The 23789-nt window shown below is 40.1% G+C and overlaps 2 protein-coding genes across 2 annotated transcripts in view; one reads left to right on the top strand and one right to left on the bottom strand.

The window, feature by feature from the left end:
* The window catches only part of ASB3 (ankyrin repeat and SOCS box containing 3), a 115313-nt gene that overhangs the window by 78170 nt on the left and 13354 nt on the right, over positions 1–23789 (bottom strand). The window lies entirely within an intron of this gene.
* On the top strand, positions 702–23432 carry CHAC2 (ChaC cation transport regulator homolog 2). Its single transcript, XM_024204100.3, has 3 exons — positions 702–861; positions 15304–15339; positions 22739–23432. The coding sequence occupies exons 1-3, from the start codon at positions 727–729 to the stop codon at positions 23120–23122; spliced, it is 555 nt and encodes a 184-aa protein (XP_024059868.1). The 5' UTR covers positions 702–726; the 3' UTR covers positions 23123–23432.

Here is a 23789-nt window from a genome sequence, read left to right as displayed (position 1 = left end):
CCCTGGATGTATGTGTTAGTAACATTCTCTACAGCAAAAGAGAGGAAAGGAAGGCTTTAAATGGGTACCAAGATCCAGGGCCTCCCAAGGAGTCCCGCAGAGGGGCAGACGGAAGACCCGTGAATTCCCTTACTTAGTAACTTATTATGCCATATATCCGACAACCGAGAAAACACCGGTCTTACATGTAGGCGACAAAAAATATCTGTAGGGAACCCACTGCATTGCCTCGTCATTCGCGTACCCCGCCGTAGAGCCGCACGTCAGAGACAGACAGCGGCTGGCGGAGCCAGGCGAGGCTCGCCCAGGGCCAGCGCTGGCACCCCGGCCGGCAGAGTACCCTGCAGCGCCAGCCTGCCCACTTTCTCCCCTCCCGCCCCGCCCCGCCCCTTTGAAGCGCGGGGGAGGGGGGGTGCCCTAGGCACCCAGAGGGACGCTGGGAGTTGTAGTCCATTTCAGCATCACCGGGCTGCGAGTGGCGTGGCCTCTGCCCATGGCCTCAGCCCCGGGAGTGAGCGCGGAGGGGCGAACGCCCGCCCGCGCGGGGGCAGGGCAGGGACACCGGCCGGGGAGAGGCGCCCAGGGGCCCCATGCACTACAAGCCCCATGGTGCTTTGCCAGGCGGCGCTGTGCCACACGCAGCGCTCCGGGGCCGCTCTGCCCTTATTCCGGGGAAAGCGCAGCAGAGACCGGCAGGGGCGGCTGCCGGCCGGCGGGACGAGAACCATGTGGGTGTTCGGTTACGGCTCCCTCATCTGGAAGGTGGATTTCCCCTACGAGGACAAGATGGTCGGGTACATCACGGGCTACAGCAGGAGGTTCTGGCAGGGCAGCACCGACCACCGCGGGGTGCCGGGCAAGGTGAGCGCTGGGAGCAGGGAGCGTGTCCTGCCGGTGCCCGGACCGGGGAGGGAAGCACCCATCATCCGCCCCCAGGGGGCAGGAGAGGGGAAGTGCCGGTGGCAGCTGCTATTCATCCTCCCCGTTCCAGAGATTTAATCTGCTGCGGAGGGGGGAACGCTATGCTGACCAGCGTCCCATCCAAAGCAGGGAGCACTGAGCTGAGCCCGATGAGTTTATACAGAAATTAACCCAAATCCCACAGCGGAACCCCTCCACATACCCCCAATACAGGTACGGGCCGCTCTTCAGCTCCCCTCCATATATAGAGATCCCCAACCTTTGCCTCCCAACGATCCCTACGTTCAGTTCAGGCATTCTCCCCCACTAGAATACACCCCATACACACATAATTCCTGCATGCAGCTCCCCGCACCCACATACCCCCAACAGATCCCCCCCTCCCTTACAGGCACACAGGTCCTCCTTATACACACCCCAAGTCCTCTCTGCACCAAAGGATACTTCCACAGTTCGACTATTCTCTCATGTATAAGCAGGTCCCATTCACACACGCAATCAAACTCCTCTCACCCAGGTCCCATCTCCATTCTACTACACACTCACATAATTTCAAAACTTCATAGTTTTAAAACACCCTCTATCTTTCCCCTGCCTTCCAAATGCATCATATTTAATATCAATTTCACATATATAGCTTTACAGTCCTCCACCTCTACATTTATACAAACCACCACCCCTTTTACCTTCCTACATCATCTTCATGATCAAAGTTACTGGGTAATCTTTTGCACTATCAGCAGGAGAATCACACTGGTCTGAACATTTTGTACCTACTATTAGTTGCATGTAACAACTAATGTCTTTCTGTTAGACACTAACAGAACAAATAACATCTCTATTCCCCCCCCCCCCCGTTTATTTTGTGTATTTGTCAGCATTCTGTGCAGTTAGTTTCACCCTTTCCCCCTATAGTCATTAAGGCCCCAATCTAACAAAAGCTGATCTGCTGGGTATACGCTATGCAGAGCAACAACACCAAACACAATGGAGGTCTGCTTTGGCACAGGGGGGCAGAAACAGCTTGCAAGACAGAGGCCTTAGGGTTCAATCTTGCCAACATTTACAAGTGAGTAGTTACTTGTGTTTTTAAGTCCTTTTGATTTACATGGGACTTCTCACGGAATCACTTGGTGTTTGCATATTTGGGGCCTCAGTCAGTTTCAACCTTGCTAAAAAGATCCTTCTATAATCTGAAACAGGAGTTGAAACACTATTTTTAAAGGAATGTTTTTAAAAGAATTTCAGAATATATTAAAATAATGCTTTAAAAACTGGATTTTTTTTAATTGCTTAATTTCAAAAAATTGAGTTGGCAGTATCCCTTTAAAGAAGGAAGGAAGGAATTCAGGGAGCAGTGTAATAAATGTACAAGCTCTCTATTTTGTTAGTCTATTGAAATACAAAAGTAAACTTTTGAAAAGTAAAATGGGTTCACTCTTATGGCATTGTTCAAAGAAGCACAGTATTCCTTTATTTGTGTAATTGGTGAATAATTGCCAAAAACAGCTTCAATATTAATATGATTAAAAGTACAGTGTTACGATCATCTGCATAGCTAGAAATTTTAAATTATTGGTTCTGATTTTGTATTAAAGAAATCTTGTGCTACAGTAATAGTTATACCTCAGAAATCCCAAAGCCACACCAGCTATGTCAGGGCTTTGGAGACATACACATAACTTCCAAAGAACTCCGCATATGCGGCCTTCCAAAACTAGAAAATGCCCCTATATTTCCAATACAATACTTAGGGCTTGTCTACACTTACATACAGTGCTGCACTGACACAGCTATAGCGCTTATTGAAGACGCTACCTACACTGACTGGAGAACTTCTCCCACTAGTGTACGTACTCTACCTTTCCCCCATCGACGTAGTGCTATCTACACCAGGGAGTTAGGTTGGTATAACTGTGTTGCTCAGGGGTGTGGATTAGTTATACCACCATAAATTCGTAGCATAGACCAAGCCTCAGATCTTGTAGTGCTAGTTTTGTAATCTCCCAAACTAAATCCATTCTGCTGCTTTCAACTGAAGTTCATTTCTCACCTCAAGCACTGATGCAATTACCAATGGAATTACTGATCCAAAATACTATATACAAATACTATTTGCCATTTGGCATGAAATAAGTAAATTGATCCTTCCTTGAGCCACTTCTAAATCTGAGTAGTATCAGAGTAACTGAAGGACTTCACAATGTGAAAAGGGCTTCTAAAGAAAGCTGGCAAAGCTCCAAAATTAATATTTTCCTATTACATGTGGATTCAATTACACTGGCTCACCACTTGTGTAAACCATCCCATTACCATCACCACTGCCATCAGTGTGGGCAGCACACACTCACTATTCCCTGGAGGAACCTACGTTCTATATCATTTTAACAACCCAGTGAAATTCAGTGCATTTCTTATACTTTTATTAATTTTTATATTAAAGTATTAGTGCCCGGAGGCCCCAGTTAGGACCAGGGCCTCACCATCCTGAGCATTGTACAAACATACTCTTAAAACAGTTGCTGCCCCTTGCAGCTTATAGTCTAAGATCCCTATCTGCAACTGCCTCAATATAGATGGACTCCCCTGTGCCTATGTGGAGCCTCACTGACTTCGGTGGCATCCATCTACACGGATGCAGTTCCAGGAACTAGGTATAAGTAGGGACAAGATGCAACAAGAACAAAATGGAGGAGGGAAAAGAAGACCAGGGTGATAGTACCAAGTTTGAGACAAAAACATTTGAATTTGATCTGTTTATATAATTAAGTTTATCATAAGCCTACACAGAGACCAATGCAAGTTGATTATTATCAACATTATTTGTTATATGGTGGTAACACCCGAAGATCCCAGAGGAGAATGAGGTCCCATTGTGTTGGGCACTGCGCTAACATGTAGGGAGAAACTTATTTTAACTTAAGGTAGAAATGCAAGGAAATAATTAAAGTGATCACTTAAAATGGGAGTACCTAGTGGAGGCTGATGTTATTAATTTTTTATTGTGTTTATACTGATCCTATCAGCACTTTTTCAAAACTTATGAAAACCTGTCTACGTTGCACACACAACCAAATACATCCTAAGAATAAGTCATGCCTTCTGCTTCAAAATAGTTTCCTTTCATAAGTATTAGGAAGTGACCATTTCAGGTGTGACATCCAACTTATGATTGTATGATGACAACATGTACTAGGTGCTAACTGCTCCTTATAGTTCAGAGATTCTTACTGTCTTAAAGTCAATTTTTGTAGCTAAATCATAGACTTTCACATTATAAGACATCTTTTAAGCAATGCAAGACTTCTAAGACAGTAATGGCAGCAAGAAACATATCCCAAACGATAATGTGCATCTAGCAAAATAGCCAGGAGAAAATAAATCTCATTTTTGTTGAATCTTAAAAGCAGGAAGTATGAATCTATAAATAGGACACTAAAGCAAAGCAGAGATGTGCGCAAACTACTTCCTTCTGCGTGGGCTTTATAAATTTTAGCCTTTTAATAAAACTAAGAGGAGAGATTTTAGCCTATTTTTTTTTAATCTGGTGTTTAAAAAAAATAAACCACAGGATTATGAAGTCTAAAACAATTTCCAGTTGTAAGCATCCTTTCCAATTTCCTGTGGAGGTATATTTTTCAAGCCCCAGGAAGGAGCATAATATATTTTTACTGCATTTTAAAATCCTGCATCGCTCTGCACAAGGGCTATCACCCTTATATAATTCTAAATAGCTCAACAAATGCTAAGGAAACAATAGGTTACAGAAACATCCAGCAAATTAGGGGAATGACATTGATGGGGCAGGGCTATTTTATTTACAGCTGCATATGTAGCTAATGATTTAGTCATCAGAAATACTTAACTAATCATTAACATACTGGACCTCGTATATGAAAATGGGCCAAATATTCAAGTAAGTTTCCCTACTTTATGAAAGAAAAATGGTAAATGCTAATTTTATTTAATTTAAAATATACTTTTCTGTTATTCATTGAGGTTTTTCCCCCCAAAGCAGTCACCTCATTTACACATCATTGGCAACTCCAAGCTAAAACTGGAGTCTGACTTTGAAGGAGAGCAGCTCCAGTGAAGATGTAAGAATTATACTAATTGAAAAAGGAAATGCTGCATTTTCAAAAGGAGGATGCATAGGTTCATGCAAACATGAATCAGCAGTAATTAATTTATACAACATTTTTATGTCTCTTTTTTTTGAACACCAAGACAATCCCATCATTAAACAGCAAAATAATGATCCATGTTTTATTTCTGAAGAGCTTTTTCAGATTTCTAGGACCCTTATCAACCCAGGATGAACTTCTGGAATGCCAATACAGACCTACAAACGGAGCTACAGGAAATATCAAGTACAATCTTCCCTGCATTTGCTGGAAGACCTCTTAGGCCTGGTCTACATAGAGATTTTGTACCCATATAACTATTTTGGTTATGGCTGTAATTCTTTACTGGAATAGTTATACTGGTACATCTCCCCTAATGTGGATGCACTTTTAGTGGTATAAATATGTCTTTTACTGATATGGCTTTATTCCCCTTCCTGTACTGGAATAAGCTATACGAGAAAAAGATTGTTATATCAGTATAACTGGGTCCATGTTACTGGGTTTGAACTTCTTTAATTATACCAACATAATTAAATTGCTGAAACTTTTGTGTTTAGCACTCATAGTTTTGATAATGCTCATGCATCTGAACTGATGCTAACACAGGTGGGATTTTCTGTAAAATTTCCCTCATATATAGAAGACAAGCATTTTCCAGGACAGACAAGATCTAAATTTTTAATGTAAAACCACACAGAGAAAAACCCTTTTGGACCTCCTTTATATACTATAAAGCAGCAAAAACAGCACATGCCCAATTTCTTTGTTTTGCAGGGCGACTTTAAAGAAGTCATAGCTGTAATTTACTATGGACTAGATTGTGCCCTGATCTACCATGGTTGTGCAGAGGAGTGTGCAAAGTGGGTTCTAGTCACGCAGGGGTCGGCAACCTTTCAGAATTGGTGTGCTGAGTCTTCATTTATTCACTCTAATTTAAGGTTTCGCGTGCCGGTAATACATTTTAAAGTTTTTAGAAGGGCTCTTTCTGTAAGTCTATAATATATAACTAAACTATTGTTGTATGTAAAGTAAATGAGGTTTTTAAAATGTTTAAGAAGCTTCATTTAAAATTAAATTAAAATGCAGAGCTCCCCGGACCAGTGGCCAGGACCTGGGGCAGTGTGAGTGCCACTGAAAATCAGCTCGCGTGCCACCTTTGGCACACGTGCCATAAGTTGCCTACCCCTTTTCTAGTGGGTGTGCATGAAGAATCCTGTAAAAGGGCTGTGGCAGATTCCTCTCTCACTTGTGTTTTCCTGCATAAGAAGGGAGCACCAGGGGAACTGTTCCTTAGGGGAGAGTCTCTGAGACACCATGCCTCCTATGACTACTCCTGGGGCAAAGCAGATTACACACTGACTCAAGGCTGGATCTAGAAGCATAATCTAACCCTAAATGAGCTGGTGCTTTAAAGAAAAAAATGAGTTAAGAATGTAAAGTCAATCTGGATTTTGTTTTAACCCTGAATTTCTTTGATTGTTAGCTTGTCAGATTGATGACACTGTAGTCTGTGGTTGATTATAAAACTGAGCTAATACACAATATACATTATCTAGGTTTTATAATTAGTTCTGAAGTTTTATCACTTGCAACCTACTACACAAATGTATCACAGCACCCTCTGTGTGACTTTATTATTGCTCTGAAAGCCACTCTGCTGCTAATACAAGATGTTATAACTTTATTTTTAACATACACTAAGCAAATGCAGAGTCAGGAGTGTCCCTTACACTGGGTCAGTTTATCTCTGGTGTGAACCCATTAACCCATTAAAACAGTGCTGGGCAACCTGCGGCCACTGGGAGCTGTAGGCAGCCATGCCTGTGGACGGTCAATGTAAACGCTGTCTCGTGGCCCGCCAGTGGATTACCCTGACGGGCCACGTGCAGCCTGCGGTCTGCAGGTTGCCCGCCACTGAATTAAAATCCAAGGAATTACACCAGGGACAGATTTATTCACAGTGCGTAAATTGCAGGTGAAACCAATCCTTCAACACTATTATCCCATTTCAAAGTATAGCAGTGAAATACCAGCCTACAAGTTGAAAAACCTACTGAAAATACTTGCTGCTACAACATTCCATAGTCAGTACAACAAAGACGACATAATGAGCATTTTTATGTACAACAATGACTGCAAGCTTTTTTGTACAAAACTCGGCTTAACATAATGATGACCTTGTATTCATACTTTAACTGCTCAACTTACATTATTGTAATAATGTAGTTAAACAATAGTTAAAAATGCAATGCTTGCTATTACTGCCATAATATATAGTACGTAGGATGCTACATTAGAAATATATTCCTTGTTAACACAAGGAATATGCATCCGAAGAAGTGGGCTGTAGCCCACGAAAGCTTATGCTCAAATAAATTTGTTAGTCTCTAAGGTGCCACAAGTACTCCTGTTCTTCTTGTTAACACTGCGCATGAAGGCAAATTTAAAAATGTAAATTACTATTAATACCTTCTTGCAAAACACATTGCATTAAGTATACTAGCTCCATTATATTTTACAATGCTGATTTGATTCGTCTGAGAGTCTTACATGAGTGGCCAGTACATTAGCAGGCATTAATGTGATGTTCACTGACATTTGATTAAGTACTTCTGCACCAGAAAACAAGACAGTGGTTTGCTACATCATATCCTTCCCCAGAAAGAGATATGAATGTATAATTTTTTTTTGTGAAAACAGAAATGTCAGTTGTTTGTGTAAAATTCAGAAAACACTTAAAGTTATGAAAAATAGTATCTTGCAGCAATTTACATGGCACTCTTCAAACCAATAAAAAACATGTTCCTTGTCACTGAAAAATGGTTGGTAGGTTATGTGTGGGGATTACTGATGAAGAAAAGTGATTGTTGGAAGAAGTGGGTTTAGAGGAGCAAACTAGGCAGGAAGACATTTAAAGTATAAGAGGCAGGGTAGCTGGAAGTATGCAGTCAAGCTGGAAAAAAGGAAATGAAGGAAGCTGTAGGGGTGAAAGGAATGGGAGATGGGTAAAAGAAATTGCAGGTCAGGGCCAAGATTACTTAGGGCCTTGCAGAGGAGTTAACGGCTGTTTTTTTTCTGGGGAATTACTGAATCCTCAAACACAGTGTGAGTTATGCTTTTGCAATGTATCAACAATTTGTAAACTATTTCCCCCTGTACACACACTCTAAAAGTTATTTTTATAAGCCTTATTCACATAAAAGTATATATTATTTTTAAGGTCATAGGGTTATAAATATTAAGTATGGTCACTGTGGCTTATCACTGGAATCTTTGGAATGCCTTTATAACCTGGTAACACATCAGACACTTAGTTGAAGACTAGGCTAGATAGAAACACAGCTGTTTTCTGAGACACCTCCTCAGACTTCTGTGCCTCAGCTGCTTCAAGGCCTATCTTTCATAGGATAATACACAAAATTCAATGCTACTAATAGAGTTCAAATTCCATGCTTTGGATATACTTCCTATCCTACGGTGGAACATGAAATAACTTCTTTCTCCATGCCTTTGTTAAAGACCACAGAAATTACACTAAGCATGTTTAACAATAAATATTGTCTAGGGGTTGAAAGTGCAAGCTTGGGAGTCAAGGGATCTACTTCTAGCTCTGCCAGACTTGCTGTTGTCTTTGTGCCTCAGTTTTCTTATCTGTAAAATTCTCATGTTCCAGAGGGTGTGATTATCTGGCAGACTGTCTTCATGAACTGCACGGTGTGCTCATATTTGCAATGCATATGTGATACAAGAATTCAGTATGCCAACTAAAGTGTGTGGGATTAAGCACCATCAAAGGTCTACAGACAAATGTCATCTTTTCCACTGATCAAATACTCCATTTGACTTTTGAGCCATAAACATTCAAAGATTATAGAGATGCATATTGTGCAGCACTGTTGTAGCACTACAGCACCTTTTGTGTTGTGCCTGATTGGGACTGGTCAACCAGTTGTTGAGCAGCTAACCAAACATACGGGTGGAAGGTAGAATCTTGGTAGTTTGTGGGCAGGATTCCCATCTAGGAATGTCGAGTGTCCATCTTTCGGGAGTTTGTATGCATGTAATTGAAGATTGTGGCAAAATTCAGACCTAGGTTAAATGCTTCAGCTTATTCTGATCTACAGAATACAAAAAGACCAGGATCTGACCTAACAGTTGGCATGTGGGGGAAGAGAATCAGACATCTTATTTTTTAATTTTAAAAAAAATTATCAGTATTCTGGATTTTTTTTTTCTTCAACAGCAAACATATAATATTTTAAGAAAACAAGCATATGTCCCTTGCTTCTCACATTTATCTCCAGACTTCTTCTCCTTATCCAGATCTATTCTGCCCCCAACAATCTTCTATTTATTGAACTTTTTGAAACTTTGCACTTTTAGAGAGAGGTAAGGGATTGATTGTGTACACAAATTTGCAGAGGGACAATAGAGTTGACATCTGTTGTTTCTCACCTCTATATATTATTTATTTATTTAAAAACATTTTTGCTGTTAACAAGCATGTTACCTCTGGAGACACAAATTCACAGTTTGAGAACTGCAAAACTAAGCATCTCTGATGGTATCTTCTAGACTGAGCACTGAGTCCCATTGGGTAGATAGAAAGATTAACCTAAATATTCTATACAGAAGCCTGTGGAACCCCATAAGATTGGGTCCCTAATCCATGAACTATTGGAAGTCATTTACAAAACTTTTCTTAAACATTACATGAATATATTGTCTCGTACTATAGAATTAGAATTTAAAATCCCTATTCCATGATGAGATATCTTTCAGCTATAATGTATCTTAGTTTAAACTATCTTTAGATAGGTTTTTTTCCTCAAAAAGTGTTTTTATCAAAAAAATCCGATTTAAATAAAAAAATGATTTTTTTTAATCGTTTTTTTATTCACCCTGGTAACTGGCCACTTCACTGCAGACCTCACTGTTGTCATCCATGCCTCTTGTCACTTCCAGGCCAAGGACTGCTATGCATGGGATTACCCTTCAGATTTACCTGAAAACTCCAGCTAGTGCAGAACATGGCTGTACACCTGGAGTGAGGTGGGCTCAAACATATGGACTTTAGTATTTGCACTGGAATTTCTCTCAGAAGTGAAGAGGCCCTTAAAGCTATGAATGGTTTAGAATCTGGTTATGAAAGGCCATCTCCAAACTATACCCTGTTGCAGACATTAAGATCAGCTAGGAGATTCCTGTGTCCTCCTGGAGATTTACTCCCTAGGAGCAGTGGCAGAACTTTCTCATTTGAAGGAACCTGACGCTGAAGTTCACTTTAAGTTTGCCCTTGTCTAATAAGCTTCAGGGTACAACACAAGACATTTACATATATGGTTTCTCATTTTTTTTACAGTAAAAGCTGTTTTATCCATCATGTTGGGGGAATTGGGGTGCTGGTAAGTGAAAAATGCCAGTTAACTAAGAGGGAGGGAATTTGGGTGTGGGGTGCGGGCTCTGGGAGGGAGTTTGGGTGTAGGAGGGGCTGCGAGTTGGGGCGCGGGGGGGGGGGGGGGGGGGGGCGGCACCTGCGGGCGAAGGCAGTGCGCAGAGCTGCCTGCCTCGCCTCCGCCTAGGAGCAGCCGGGACAGGTCGCCGCTTGTGGGGAGCTGCCCAAGGTGAGCACCCCCCGGATCCGGCACCCCGAGCCCCCTCCCGCGCCTCTGCCCCAAGCCTCCTCCCTCACTCCGAACCCCTTGTGGCTGTTCCTCCGCCTAGGAGCAGCAGGAATATGTTGCCACTTCTAGGGAGCCACATGGAGCCAGGTAGGGAGCCTGCTGGACCCAAGCCAACCAGACTATAAGCCAGACTTTCTATGAAGATTAGAAATTCCGGTTTATAGAGATTTCCAGTTGGTACAGGGCCAGATAACACATCTTTTACTGTAACTTTCTTATTTCTGACTGATGATTGTTTACATCAATATAGGGACCATGAGTAAGTATTTAATGCGGTCAGTCATGGGTAGTTTTATGTAAGACAGGCACTCTACACAACAATTAAAATATTCTGCACCGCCTTTAGATAAACTCATTCCTCTGCCATCACTTTCCTTCCTGAAGAGTATGCATCAGGATGAGTGGGCATGCATTTTAGTACCTGTTTCCATTTATGCTTCTCTGCCGAAGCTTAATAAACTGACATACTCAAAGCACTACTGCATGGACTAAAAAAAGAGGTTCCAGTTTGCTATTTGTCTATCTTGATAGATCCACAAAGCAACATATATGGAAACTGAGGTGCTGAAAATGTGATCGCTCAGGTATACAAAAAAAGGAAATGAGATAAGCTGTTGGATAGAAAAAACAGAAAATAATACAAACTAGATACAGTTAGGAATACAGAAGAGATAATTGTTTCCCATCCAAAATAATTTAATCTACCATTTAAAAAAAAAAAAAAAAACTTTACATAACAGAGAACTATTTTTTTTAAAAATACACATGAATAAAGCAAAACTTCCAGAATTATTTTTAGACAGACATATGAACAATCTCTCAGAGAAAGAGAGTCATATATAATCATAACTGTATGAAAAATGGCAAACCTTTGGTCCATACAGATTGTTTATATACATTTTAAAGAAATTGGTAGGCCCCCTCCTGTGTTTAATGTGGCATTAAAAGGGTAGTTAAAAATCATCCCTCTATATGAAAGTTTGCAATAGCTATCATTCCCAAGCTTGGAAGGGAACCAGTAGCATGCCCATCACATAGGCCAATTTTTTTTATTCAACTAGCAAGTAAAGATCTTAGTCTGTTTGCCTATATACTTTGGCTAAATCAGAAATTGCTAAACAATGGGACAGATTCTTCCACTCTTACTCATGTTGAATAGTGCTTTATACCTTCAGAAGTCCTTGTGATTCCTACAAGAGACCTAGGGCACTCCATAGAGCAAGTGAATGGCAGAATCTGGCCCTAACACACTACTGGGCACATAAGCAGAAAACTATTATAGACTGACTACCAAGAAGTACGAAAACACTGGATTGAAAACAGTAGAATGTCCAGAATCTAAGAGACATCTGGCCACAGCTATGTATCCCAAAGTCCATCTATCCAACAGGGGTCAGTAAAACTTTAGAAATTTAGAATAAAACATACAGGGAATTTAGCTCTTTAATGTCTCTTATAATTCTACACAGAGAAATTTATAATCTGAACTCAAGAATAGGGAGTTTAAAAAAATACAGGAAGAGTAGGTTTTAAAAAACTCAGCTTTTGACGATATACAAAATATATAGGTTTTGAATTACATTTGTTTTTAATTTTTGTATAACAGTCCTCTACCATTGTCTCAATATTTGCAGATTAAACTCAACACTACATAGTTCAGCATTCTCAGACTGAATAGGCATAAAGAAAACAAACAAAACCTGAACTCAGCTTTGGGGAAAGTATGACAGAGAAAAATGAGCTCTCATACAGACAGAATTTTAAATGTAACAGACCCTGTATACAAGTATACTTTTAGGAAAAGAATGAGAGAGAAAGGCAGACATGCAGAACTCAGCAGAAATAACAGAAAATATTGTTATAAGACTATTTGTACAGCATAACTTAATTGTTGTTTAATACAAATAAAAAACCCACACCAGGTTTTGTATCAGTTGCATCTTAAAACAGTGAAAATAAAAATATATCTAATACCTCCACTGACATGGGGGTGGAGGGGTAGGTTTCCCTACCTCCAATATCTGGGGTGCCCACTCAGTCAAAAAAATATTGACAGAAGAAACTGAACAAATAAAAGATATGCTAGTCAAATATCCTTTTGTTATTTTACTGGGGCTACCCTTACATATCACTGAAATCCGCTACCACTCATTGATGAATTAGTGTTTGGTGGCACCCTTAATGAAAGTCCTCTATCCCTGTGATTTCAGAAGTAATGGAAAATTTGATCACTAGACAAACAAGAAGAGAAAATTATGACATTAATACTGAGAAGTCTAGCTTCTGTTGTTTGTTTGGATACAGAGCATTCACTGCTACCAAACTGAAGCATCGACACAACTTTGAGTATTAAACACTTTGAATGAGGACTTGAAGGGGAAGAGATTTTGTGGTTCTCAATCATCATGGAAGAAGTGGACTACTGTCAGATATACTTAAAGATGAAAGAAAAAGAAAAGCCCAACGTTTGGACTAGGAGATTACCCAAAGGATTCAAATATGTGAAAGTAATGAATTGAAGCAGAAGTGAATGCGACTAATTAATTTTGCTAAAAAGAGTCACATGGCACATTGCCAAAAAGAAAGTCAAATTAGGAGGAAGGAAGGAATGGGCCTGTTGGACTTTAAGTTATTGTTGTTTGTTTCATGTTTTTGTCTAACTCCGGAGTGTGATGGTGTTAAATGGGAACAGCTTTTTAGTACTACAGCATTTTAAAAAAAAATAGATTAAACAATCTTCCCCAGAACAGAAAGCAAAGCAATCAGAGTTGAGATATTACAGTACACGTAAAAAGTAACATCAACTTTTTCTGAGAAAGAATCAAGGACTGTCAGCCAGAAGTCTGATTATCTTGCTTTAGTCTATACAAGCTAGGCTCTTTACACGTTCAAAGTCTGCGCACTATATTATATGTAAATGTATTGGTACAGGAGCAAAGTTATATACTTTTCAATTCTACTAATTTTCTCTCTGTTAGCTAGTTGGCATAAACCCGATGAATTCATGTTTTCCCCCTTTTCACAATATACACTCATAAGGACAGGTCAGAGCTCATCCCTGTTGAGTTAAATTTTATTTTAGGGCCAACTTACAACAGAGAAACTCTACTCCTAGATGCACGTGTGACTCCCCATTGACTTCAATGCAATAAAGATGTCTGCCTAAAAACCTGCACCCTCCAGAGAGAGGCACTGTCAGATAAAGGCTGGAGTTTAAGTATAACGTCTTAGACTGATGTTACTGCAAAAACTCCAGTAGGGACAGGTTATCCTTATCCTCTCCCTGGATAAGAACTCCTCTGGTACTATAAACCATTAAGGCCAAAATCTGCTTTCAGATGTATGTCACAGCTCCCATGAACATCAGTGGGAATGACAAGTATTTAAGTGAATGTACAATTTGGCGCCATCATTCACGCTTACTGGAAATATCAGAAACTCACTCTTCATCTTTATGGCCTACCATTGAATTTAAAGTTTTAACTTATTTTGAGTCTTTTCCCCCTGGACTGTTTGGTAACTGAAGAGGCAAATGCAAGTCATGCAAATAAAAAATCTGAAAATATTAGAAAACGGGATGTGATTAACAAAAACACAAACATGCATTAAATCCATTATGAGGCAGGAGTGAGTGATTTCAGCACCCAAAGGGTATGTACTTCATTGCAATCTCATGTACCCAGAATGTGTTCTTATTGGGACATGGTTTGTTGGTTTTTTGTTTGTTTGTTTGTTGCTGGAAAATGGTAAGATGACAAAAATAAGCAGAAATCAACAATAGAAGTTTTCATAAACCAGTTAATTTAATTCTTTATACCACAGTTAAGTAATTTATTGGCATAAACCCTTATTGAAAATTGATGTGTGGGAAAGGCATTACATATTAGTTTCTCACAGACTTGATCTGGCAGCATATATAAATTCAGACTAAAATCTAAGAGACTGAGAATGTCTTACATACACAATTTTTTGGAAAAGCAGTAAGAGCGCAATCCTACATCAGTGAAGTCAAGATTGCCATTGTCGTCTTAATGGCAGCAGGAGTTGCTCTGAACAGTACTCTCAAAAGTAAGGAACTCAAAATTGTTTGTCTACAACCTTAACTTTATTTCTGTGTTCCTACCACTTCCACTTAAAAGCTAAAGTTTTATTTACCACCAATTAAGTCCCATATTGTTTTCTAATACAGATCACTTCACCACACACACACCTCAATATAACACTGTCCTCGGGAGCCAAAAAATCTTACCGCGTTATAGGTGAAACCGCATTATATCGAACTTGCTTTGATCTGCCGGAGTGCGCAGCCCCTCCCCCCCCGGAGCACTGCTTTACTGTGTTATATCAGAATTCGGGTTATATCGGGTCACGTTATATCGGGGTAGAGGTGTGTATACACACACACACACGCTAGAGCTCCAATCATCTAAAGAGATAGACTTCAATGAGATTCTTTGTTTGGTTCTCTGTCCATTTAATAAAAAAAATTTTTTTTTTTTTTTTACTGTTCACTTTTGCTAATGATTTGACAAAAAAAGCTTTTCACTGAACTAGCAATCTTTTCATTTTAGCCTGGAAGAGTTGTGACTCTTGTTGAAGATCCTGAGGTATAGTACTTCTTTTTTGTACGTAATATTTATTCTAAGCCTATAAATGTCCTACTGCATTCAGAACTTAAGGTCTCTATGAATCTGCATATTCTTATGTGTAGATAAATAACTGATTTTTTTCTTGCTTTCAGAACATGTTCTTAAAATCTGAATGTTATACAAAATTGTACATATAATGGCTTTCAACTGATCTAGTTTAGCTATTTAGTCTAAAAGCAACTAGAAGTGCTTTGGCTTTATGATTATTGAAGGCAGAGTTTTAAGCATCTTCCTGAATACTCAAATTAACGGCCTTGATTAAACAAACAGAGTTTTGCTACTGTCAAATTTATACAACCTGGACGCTATTACCAGTTTGACACAGTGTTCTGATGGAACATCCCATAAAATAGCTTCCCTAAAATACAATCTGGCCTGTGTCAAGATTAAGCCACAGTAACTCTTGCTTAAACTCTTTGATTCAAAGATGAACTGATGAATATTGTGATCTTAAACAAAAACTCCTTTTTGGGAATGGTTAGAGGCCTGATTCTGCTAGTCTTACTACAGATGGGCAAGCCCTTTTTCCATGAAAAGTCCCATTGTAATATTTGCAGAGTAAAACACATGGAAGAATGGCAGAATTGGGCATTAAATCTGTCCATGTAAAAGAAAACCTACATTTTTTTCAGATTTATAAAATAGCAAGAAGTATTATTATTATTTTGGGGGAGACAAGGGAGGGGGTTTGCCCAGATATCTGGTCTTGTCAGATTGTGACAAGGAAACATGATTTTACATGCAACTGCTTTATTATGGCCTAGTCCGGTAGTTCTTGCTCACCATTAATCATCCCACTGAAGGGCTCCCATGACTCCCAGTCGGACTACCCACATGAGCTAGGGCAACAGGACTGTGCTCTTATGTAGCAGGACTAGATTTATTTAGCCTCTTTTAGCATGTCATCTTTATAAGGTGTATAGTTCATATAGTTGGTTTGTATGCATTCAAGCCATTTGTGTTAACTGCAATATGAAACCATATTAATCATTTGAGTGTTATTCGTTTATCCTTTCATACACATGACCTTAATGCAAATTGTCTAGCATGGATCATTCTCAGACTTATATAGTGCATGAATTATGAATCTGGGTGTTCTAAGGGGAGGCTGTGTTTCCTTCTCTCTTCCAGATTTAAATTTATGGCAGGAGTCCTTTTCTACAGCCCATTCCTGCAGGATACTGAGTGTCCTCATCTCCCACTGATATCAACCAAACTATATCAGCACATCACAGAATCAGGCCCTTAGTTTGGAACTAATAGGTCTGACATGGAGTTAGCACCGTGCATCAGTTGAGAATTGCCTGTGTCATTGTGGCCCTCAGTTGAAAAGAATTGGGCAGAGTACATGCTATTTCATAATTAAAACGTTCTAACACCCCATCAAGTCTTGTGCGGTCATATCCTCTCCCATCCTTTTCTTGAAGCAATACACCATCTTGTAATCAAACAATGTAATAGGATAATATTTTGAGACACACAAAATAAAGTTTATTGCAGAGGTGCAGACCATATTGTCCCCCTGTAGTAGAGGGCAGGCCATGGCTCAACAGCACCCAAAGTCCTTGTGTGGCCTTGCTGGGCAATCTCAGGGACTGGCAGCCAAGTTATAGCCCATCCTTCAGGTTCCCCCAGTCAGACAAGGGGAGGAAGGCAGGGGACGAGGACCTGGGCCCTCCCTCTCCACCAAGTCCAGGCCCAAGGGGGAAGACATGAGGAGTATCTCAGTCCCCTCTAGGGAGATGGCGCAGGGGAAGCTGGTCTGGAGTATTTCCTACCTCCCCTATTCTCTCCTCAGTTTGGGGTGAGGTCACAGCACTCTGCTTCCCTCCCAGTGGAAGGTTGGTCAAACAGTCTCAATTATCTATATAGTCAGTAGGGGCTTCCCAACTCCCTTCCCAGTGTCCAATGATTCCCCTTTGTCAAAGAGGGGGGAAAGGGTGGGGAGAGGAGGGAAGAGGTCTAGCCTCTTGGGCCTTATCCACAGTCCAAGCCTTCCCCTGTGGATTCCTGTCCCAGAAGAGGAATTGGCGAAAGAGGAACTGGCTTCCTTCCTGCAGGCAGCCTCTTCTTCACTCTGCCCCTCTTTGACTGCAAGAGTCCCCTTTTAAGCAGATCCTCCATTTGGAGCATTCTCTGCAACTCTTGAGGGGCAGGACCTTCTTGGGCCAGTACTGCTCTGTCACTCTCTCACAGGTAATGAGGGATCTATAAACCCACCACATCCCCAGTTGTGTAACTCTACTGTTCATTTCCTCTCTCTGGGGGTAGAATTTTACATTTATTAGTACCAAACATCCCCCATCCTGCAGCCTCCCCTGCTCAAATTAGTCCAGGTCACTTTACACTATCATTCTGTGCCTTTGCTACACCAATTTTGGTGCACTCCAGGAACTTTCAGTTAAATTTACAAAGAAGCTTCCACGCAAGAAAACATTAATCTGTGCAGGATGCAGAGGTGCATGGGTGTTTAAGTTCAGCCATTTAAAACACCTCCATAAGAACCAAGAGTCTGGCATTAAGCTATACCTAGCATGAATCATTACTGCTTGAAGACTGACAGAGGCTTCACCATTGTGAACCATCTGGAAGTGAGCATCAGCGGTCTACAGCCAATTTTGGAACCATTTTAGTCTGTCCAAAGACCTGAGACTAGTGGATGATCTTGCATACACTTTTTTGCAATCGTTATATGACAACTCTTTGGTTTCGTTTCAAGACACCCAAATCAGAGCACTGGTCTTAGAATGGGAACAAAATCTCAAAAGAAGATTTACCTATTATTTAGAGTTTGCCAAACTTTTCTCCCATCTAACAGCTCTATTCAGCCTAAAATTGTTTGTGGTTGCTGACCCACTAAAGCTTCCCGAGCCTCCCAAGCTTTGTAAACCCAAAGGCTACTCCTTTTTCAATAGGGATTTCCCTCTGATATGATAATGCAGGTTTTGGCTTTAGAACTGCTGCCAGGAAAAATATGGCTCCAGGGATGAATTGAATATGTAAATGGAGACTGTGGGTAAGGCCCAAGAGGCTAGATGGGGATGGAGATGGCAGGTAGATTCTTACCTAGCTGCCTGATAAATGTCAATCAGTCAAGGAGGAAACATTAGAGGAGCCAGAGCAATGCTAAATTAGGAAGGGGAAACAAGGTCCAAACTTAAGATTTTCCACAAACCCAAATAAGAATCAGTGTGCAGAGGAAGAAATAGTAGGAGTCACCACTCCACTCTTATTAGACATGGGGTCCACAACAGTCCACTGGTAAATTCCGTCAGACATCCTGGATTTTCATTTATTTTAGATTGGGGAGGAAGGGGGGATTATCAAGTACAACTGAATTTGGGAAAGGGAGGACACTAAGCTAGTGAGCAGTGGTGCGAGAAGAGGCAGGGAGCTCATTTAAATAAATTCCTTGCAAAGAGCTGAGGTAGTTCTCATTTTTTAGGTCATACATGCTAGCCTAGTTATCAGTTGGGCTAGGGTGAGCCTGGTGTGTAGCCAGTGTACATAATGTGCAGAGGCTTGGGCACCTTGGAGGGAGTTTGTCTAAACAGGGCTCATGCCTGACGTAACAGTGAAGATTCACTGTACTTTTAATTATTATTCAGTGAGGCAAAATACTTGTAACATTGACATTTCCCTGAAATGGTAGCAATGAATAGAGGTAAATGTAACCGTAATCATAAACTTCAACTGTTTTTGTAGCTGACAAAACAAGCACAATGCAGTACAGTGTCTGTCAATGTGACTTTCTGTATCTTTCTGGTAAATTTTTTTCACACTACAGTACTGTTGGATACCATTATGTTATACACACACTCCCATATAAGCAAAGAATGGTTATGTTTGTTTTTGCTGTATTTGTATTGTTAAACCAACTTATTTGTGATTGCAGGAGTCCCAGAGCAAACCACCAGATTTTTTTTTTTTAAATCTTGATTTAGATACAACCTTAAGTTATTTTGAGAATATCACACATTATAGACAGACCATCAACTGATTCAACAGTTGGTTTGTTTATAATTAAATTGAGCGCAAATGGCTAAAACAAAAGTGAATGAAAGGTGGAGAGGTAACTTGAATTTTAAAATGTTGTTTTGGAGAACTGCTTTAAACACTCTCTCTTTGTAGTTCATTGAAAATTATTTTAAAAAATAAATAACCCGGGGTAGGAGCTAGAACGCTTCCCTTGAAACTGTCATATTGCCTCCTCCTTTTGACATCTGAGCCAGTACTCCTCTAGATCCAATACCAAACCCATGAACTGTTTTGCCCATAACAGTTGTATTATAACATCCTTGTTTCTGCAACAACAAGACTTATATTCTCATTGTTTCAGCATCAGTATGCATAAGCAATAGAGGTAGCCCACAGCTCAAGAGGAGACTTGCATCTAGAAGCAAACAGAAATTTCTCCTGCACCCAAACTCTTAGAGCTTATCCACATAAGAAAACAATCTGGGGAGAGGTGTGGGTTACTGGTACTGACATACCCATTTGAAGTAGTATTGGCCAAAGATAAAACTACTACATCTGAAAGGGATAAAACAGAAAGGGATAAAACAGTAGTTTCCTCTGGTTCATCATGGACTGCATGGTTGAACCAGATGCAGTCCCAGGGGAAGGAAATAAAACACAGTTCATTATGACAAGTAACCGTCACACACTTGTAGTAGTTGTTTTTTCTAACTGAAGTATTTTTAATGTTTTGTTGTACACAATATGATCTAACTGCAAAATAAGTAACGTCCCAAGGATTTTTATACCAACTTCATGTCAACAATGGATTCCTCTTGTAGTGTCCTATGAAGGGCAGGTTAAATTTGAGGCTATTTCTGAATTAATTCAAAAATAAGTAACTTCCTTTAGTAAGAAACAATATCATTGCCTTAATGGGTATCCTAGAAATCACCATTTCTTTTTTCTGCCTTCTGGAAAGTTGCAGGAGAAGACAGCTGGACAGGGAATGTAACAAAAAATTAAGGCCTCATCTAAAAATCACTGCTAAGCACTGGTGGCATGATCACTGTACGTATACAGATTTCACTGGGATCAGTCACTAGGATTTCTCTTCTTGTTTGAAAATATAAAAGGGAGGGAGAGATTACTATCTCAAAGCCAAAATACAATTAAAGCTCTTGGAATTGTAGCTTTGTAGACAAACCATTAGGGCTGGCCAGGAAACAAGAATTCTGTTTTGTGAAGAACTGAGGATTCAACCTTGGTTTTGTTTCTCATTGGAACAAATCCTAGACCTTTCAAAAAAACATTTTTGCAAAAAAAGAGAGAGAGAGAGACCATCCCAAAACAGCCAAGAGCCTAGTGATTCGGGCACTCACTTGGGATGAGGGAGACCCAAGTTCAAGTCCCTACTCTGCCTGATTCAAACCAGGGATTTGAACTTGAGTCTCCCACATCCCAGGTGAGTGCCCCAAGCATGAAACTGTTGGCTGTTCTGGGCTCAGGTCTCTATCTTTGACCAGAAATTACACCGTGGCCTTGCCCACCTTGCGGTTTTTTTTTTTGGCTTCCTTTTTTTTTTTTTTTTTTTTGGAAAAAGATACATTTCCACTAGAAGTTTTGGTTTTAATGAATCAGCATTTTCTGACCAAAAAACGTTTCCTCCGAAAATTCCCACCTAGCTCTGACACATAGCTAAACATCCAGATTCTTAAAGATATTTTAATGCCATTTCTGCTAACAGTGTTGTTGGCATATAGGGTTGATATATAGGGTTTAGTTCTGAGAAAATTACTCCTGGGGGAATTCTGCACCAAAAAATTAAAAATTCTGCACACTATTTTCAAATTCTGCAAAATTCTTCATATTTTATTTGTCAAAATAACACAATATAATCACACCAGTTTCAATTATTTTTTATCATTTATTTCAAAATACCTGTCAGCAAGTATGTCTGTAACAATACAGACAACAAAAAAATTCAGAAATTTTTTTTGACAAATAGATGCTTCACTAGGCATATTAATACACTGAGTAATAATTCATTTAAAACTACAATACAGAACCATATTTCCCACACACCCCAGAAGCAGTGCAAAGGCTGGGAGGGAGTCAGGGGTAACGGAGGAGCTGAGGGAGAGGAAAATAATTGCTGGAAAGGAGCCAGGGTGTGAACTTGGAGAGTTGGATGTGGGTGGGAGAAGTATAGGTTGTTTGGGGGAAGGGACCTGTTAGGGAGCTTCCCCCATGCAGACCCAAGCCTATCCCATTCATCAGACATGTGTCCCTCCTCCCCTACTCAGACACCCACTCCCCACCTCCTGTGGCCCTGCACTCCCTCCCCATCTGTCTCTGTGCCCCCACTCAGCCACCCCTGTCCCTATGTGGCTCTACACCCCCTCCCCATGCGTCTCCGTGCCCCCACTCAGCCACTCCCCCGTCACCATGTGGCCTTGTGCCTCCACTCCCATTCAGCCCCTGCCCCAGTCTGTCCTCCCTGACTAGCCCTTATGAGTCCCTGTCTGAACCCCCGTCACTCCACACTGTCTGCCTCCCCATAGCCCTGTCTCCTGACCTGGCCCTACAAGTGCTGTGAAGAAGGTGCTCTCTCTTCCCTACTGGCTGGGAGCTGCTGCATTCTATCACCACAGCTCCCTCTGGTTGGCAAAAGATGGAACTGCAGCAACTTTTCAGCAGAAGCTTTTTTCTGTGCAAAAAATTAAAAATGTGTGGGGCTCATTAATTATGTGCATGTGCAGAATTTCCCCAGTAGTAGAAAATAAAGCCTAAACTTTAAGATAGCCTTCTCTCTTTGAATTCTACACACTGGTGGTACATATAAATTAAAACACAAATCCTTTAAAATACAGGTCTCAGAATAAAGCAATATTCAGGGTTTTAGAAATGAAGCTTGATATACCTAAAAAGAATAATCTAATGAAAATTACTTTTAAATCTACCACTCCATCTAAGGAATTTATTTTTAATCTATTTTTGTGAGATTGTGAAAACTCATTTTGTATTCCCTCTGCTGATGCTTTAGCAAACATTATTTAACAGAAATGAACCTGTGTGTTTAGTGCTCTAAATTCAGATGCAACAACTAGACAGTGTTAGCAGAAATAAATTGCACCAAATTTCCTTTATTTCTAAAACTAAGCCCAATATCAGTAATACGGTGCAGAAAGAATTTGGCATAATTAACGTCAACTGAGAGTTCTTAAACAAGAACCACCATTTTGATTTCAGCTCTTTTCCTAAATAAAGAAGGGAGAGGGTGACGGGGAGAAAACTATTTGTAGAAAGGGCTCTACCAACAAAATAGGTTTTAAATTAAGTTTATTGCTAGTATCCTTTCAGTGTTTGGATTTACCTTTCTGGTTGTGTTCTTCAACAGGGTTGTGTATGGGGTGTTGCTTACAGATTGCCCGCAGGACAAGAAGTTGAAGTAAAGGCATACCTCGACTTCAGAGAGAAAGGAGGCTACAGGACTACAACTGTCATTTTCTATCCAAAAGATCCCTCAATAAAACCATTTAATGTATTATTATATATTGGAACTTGTGATAATCCTAACTATCTTGGTCCAGCACCCCTAGAAGATATTGCTGAACAGATTTTTAATGCAGTTGGTCCTAGTGGAAGAAACACAGAATACTTGTTTGAACTTGCCAATTCCATCAGGAATCTTGTACCAGAAGATGTGGATGAGCATCTCTTCTCTCTAGAGAAACTAGTAAAGGAACTCTTGGAAAGAAACCAAAACCTCAATTGCATATAAAAATCATTTAATAGTTTCAAATAAGCTTCTCCTTTCATCTTCAGAATTATGGTTTCATTGCACAACGGGTATATGATTTGGAGGCATGTTTATCTGTACTACACTATCTTATTTATTTTAATGTTACATTCAAGACACTGTAGTTAAGGGTCACTAGAAGAGTCCATTGTAAAACCATATTTTCAAGAGTTTATAACAATGGGGGGCAGAGGTGTTTCAGGTTTGAATTTGGTATACAAGATTTTAGCCAAAGAGCATATTTTTCTTTTTCAAAATTTAAAGAAAATCAACTTTGGCCCTTTATTTTTTGTTTGAGGGAATTTTTTTTTTTTTTAAGTGATTTCGGGTTTAAGTTGTTCAAAAAAAAAAAAAAAATTATCTTTAAACTACCTTTAGGACAAAGTCCTGCACTCAGACAAAGTTCCCATTAAAGTGGTCGTTCTCTCAGAGTCAAGACTGCAGGATTAGGTCCTTAATGCAGCTACTGTACATGTACAGTAAGTACATGACAAAACATTTATCGTATAAAGGTTCAACTCCATTAGAACTAAGCTATTCCAGTGAATCAATAGTTTTACCCTTGGTATATCACAGTTTGTCATTAGACACAATGGGCAAACAGTTGGGTTATCAAAGAAATTACTCTTTCCCTTGATGCATTAGGTTA

Source organism: Terrapene carolina, unplaced genomic scaffold, assembly GCF_002925995.2.
Source record: "Terrapene carolina triunguis isolate 2854851 unplaced genomic scaffold, T_m_triunguis-2.0 Scaffold120, whole genome shotgun sequence".
Lineage (NCBI taxonomy): Eukaryota > Metazoa > Chordata > Testudines > Emydidae > Terrapene > Terrapene triunguis.
The sequence above is the reverse complement of the archived record's forward strand: the minus strand, read 5'-3'. Positions and strand labels throughout refer to the sequence as shown.

Bases quoted from the DNA above. Each gene is read 5' to 3' on its own strand.
- CHAC2 (XM_024204100.3), top strand. From the start codon at position 727: ATGTGGGTGTTCGGTTACGGCTCCCTCATCTGGAAGGTGGATTTCCCC. The intron at 862-15,303 runs GTGAGCGCTGGG...TTTTCATTTTAG, and splicing joins ACCGCGGGGTGCCGGGCAAG to CCTGGAAGAGTTGTGACTCT. The intron at 15,340-22,738 runs GTATAGTACTTC...GTTCTTCAACAG, and splicing joins CTCTTGTTGAAGATCCTGAG to GGTTGTGTATGGGGTGTTGC.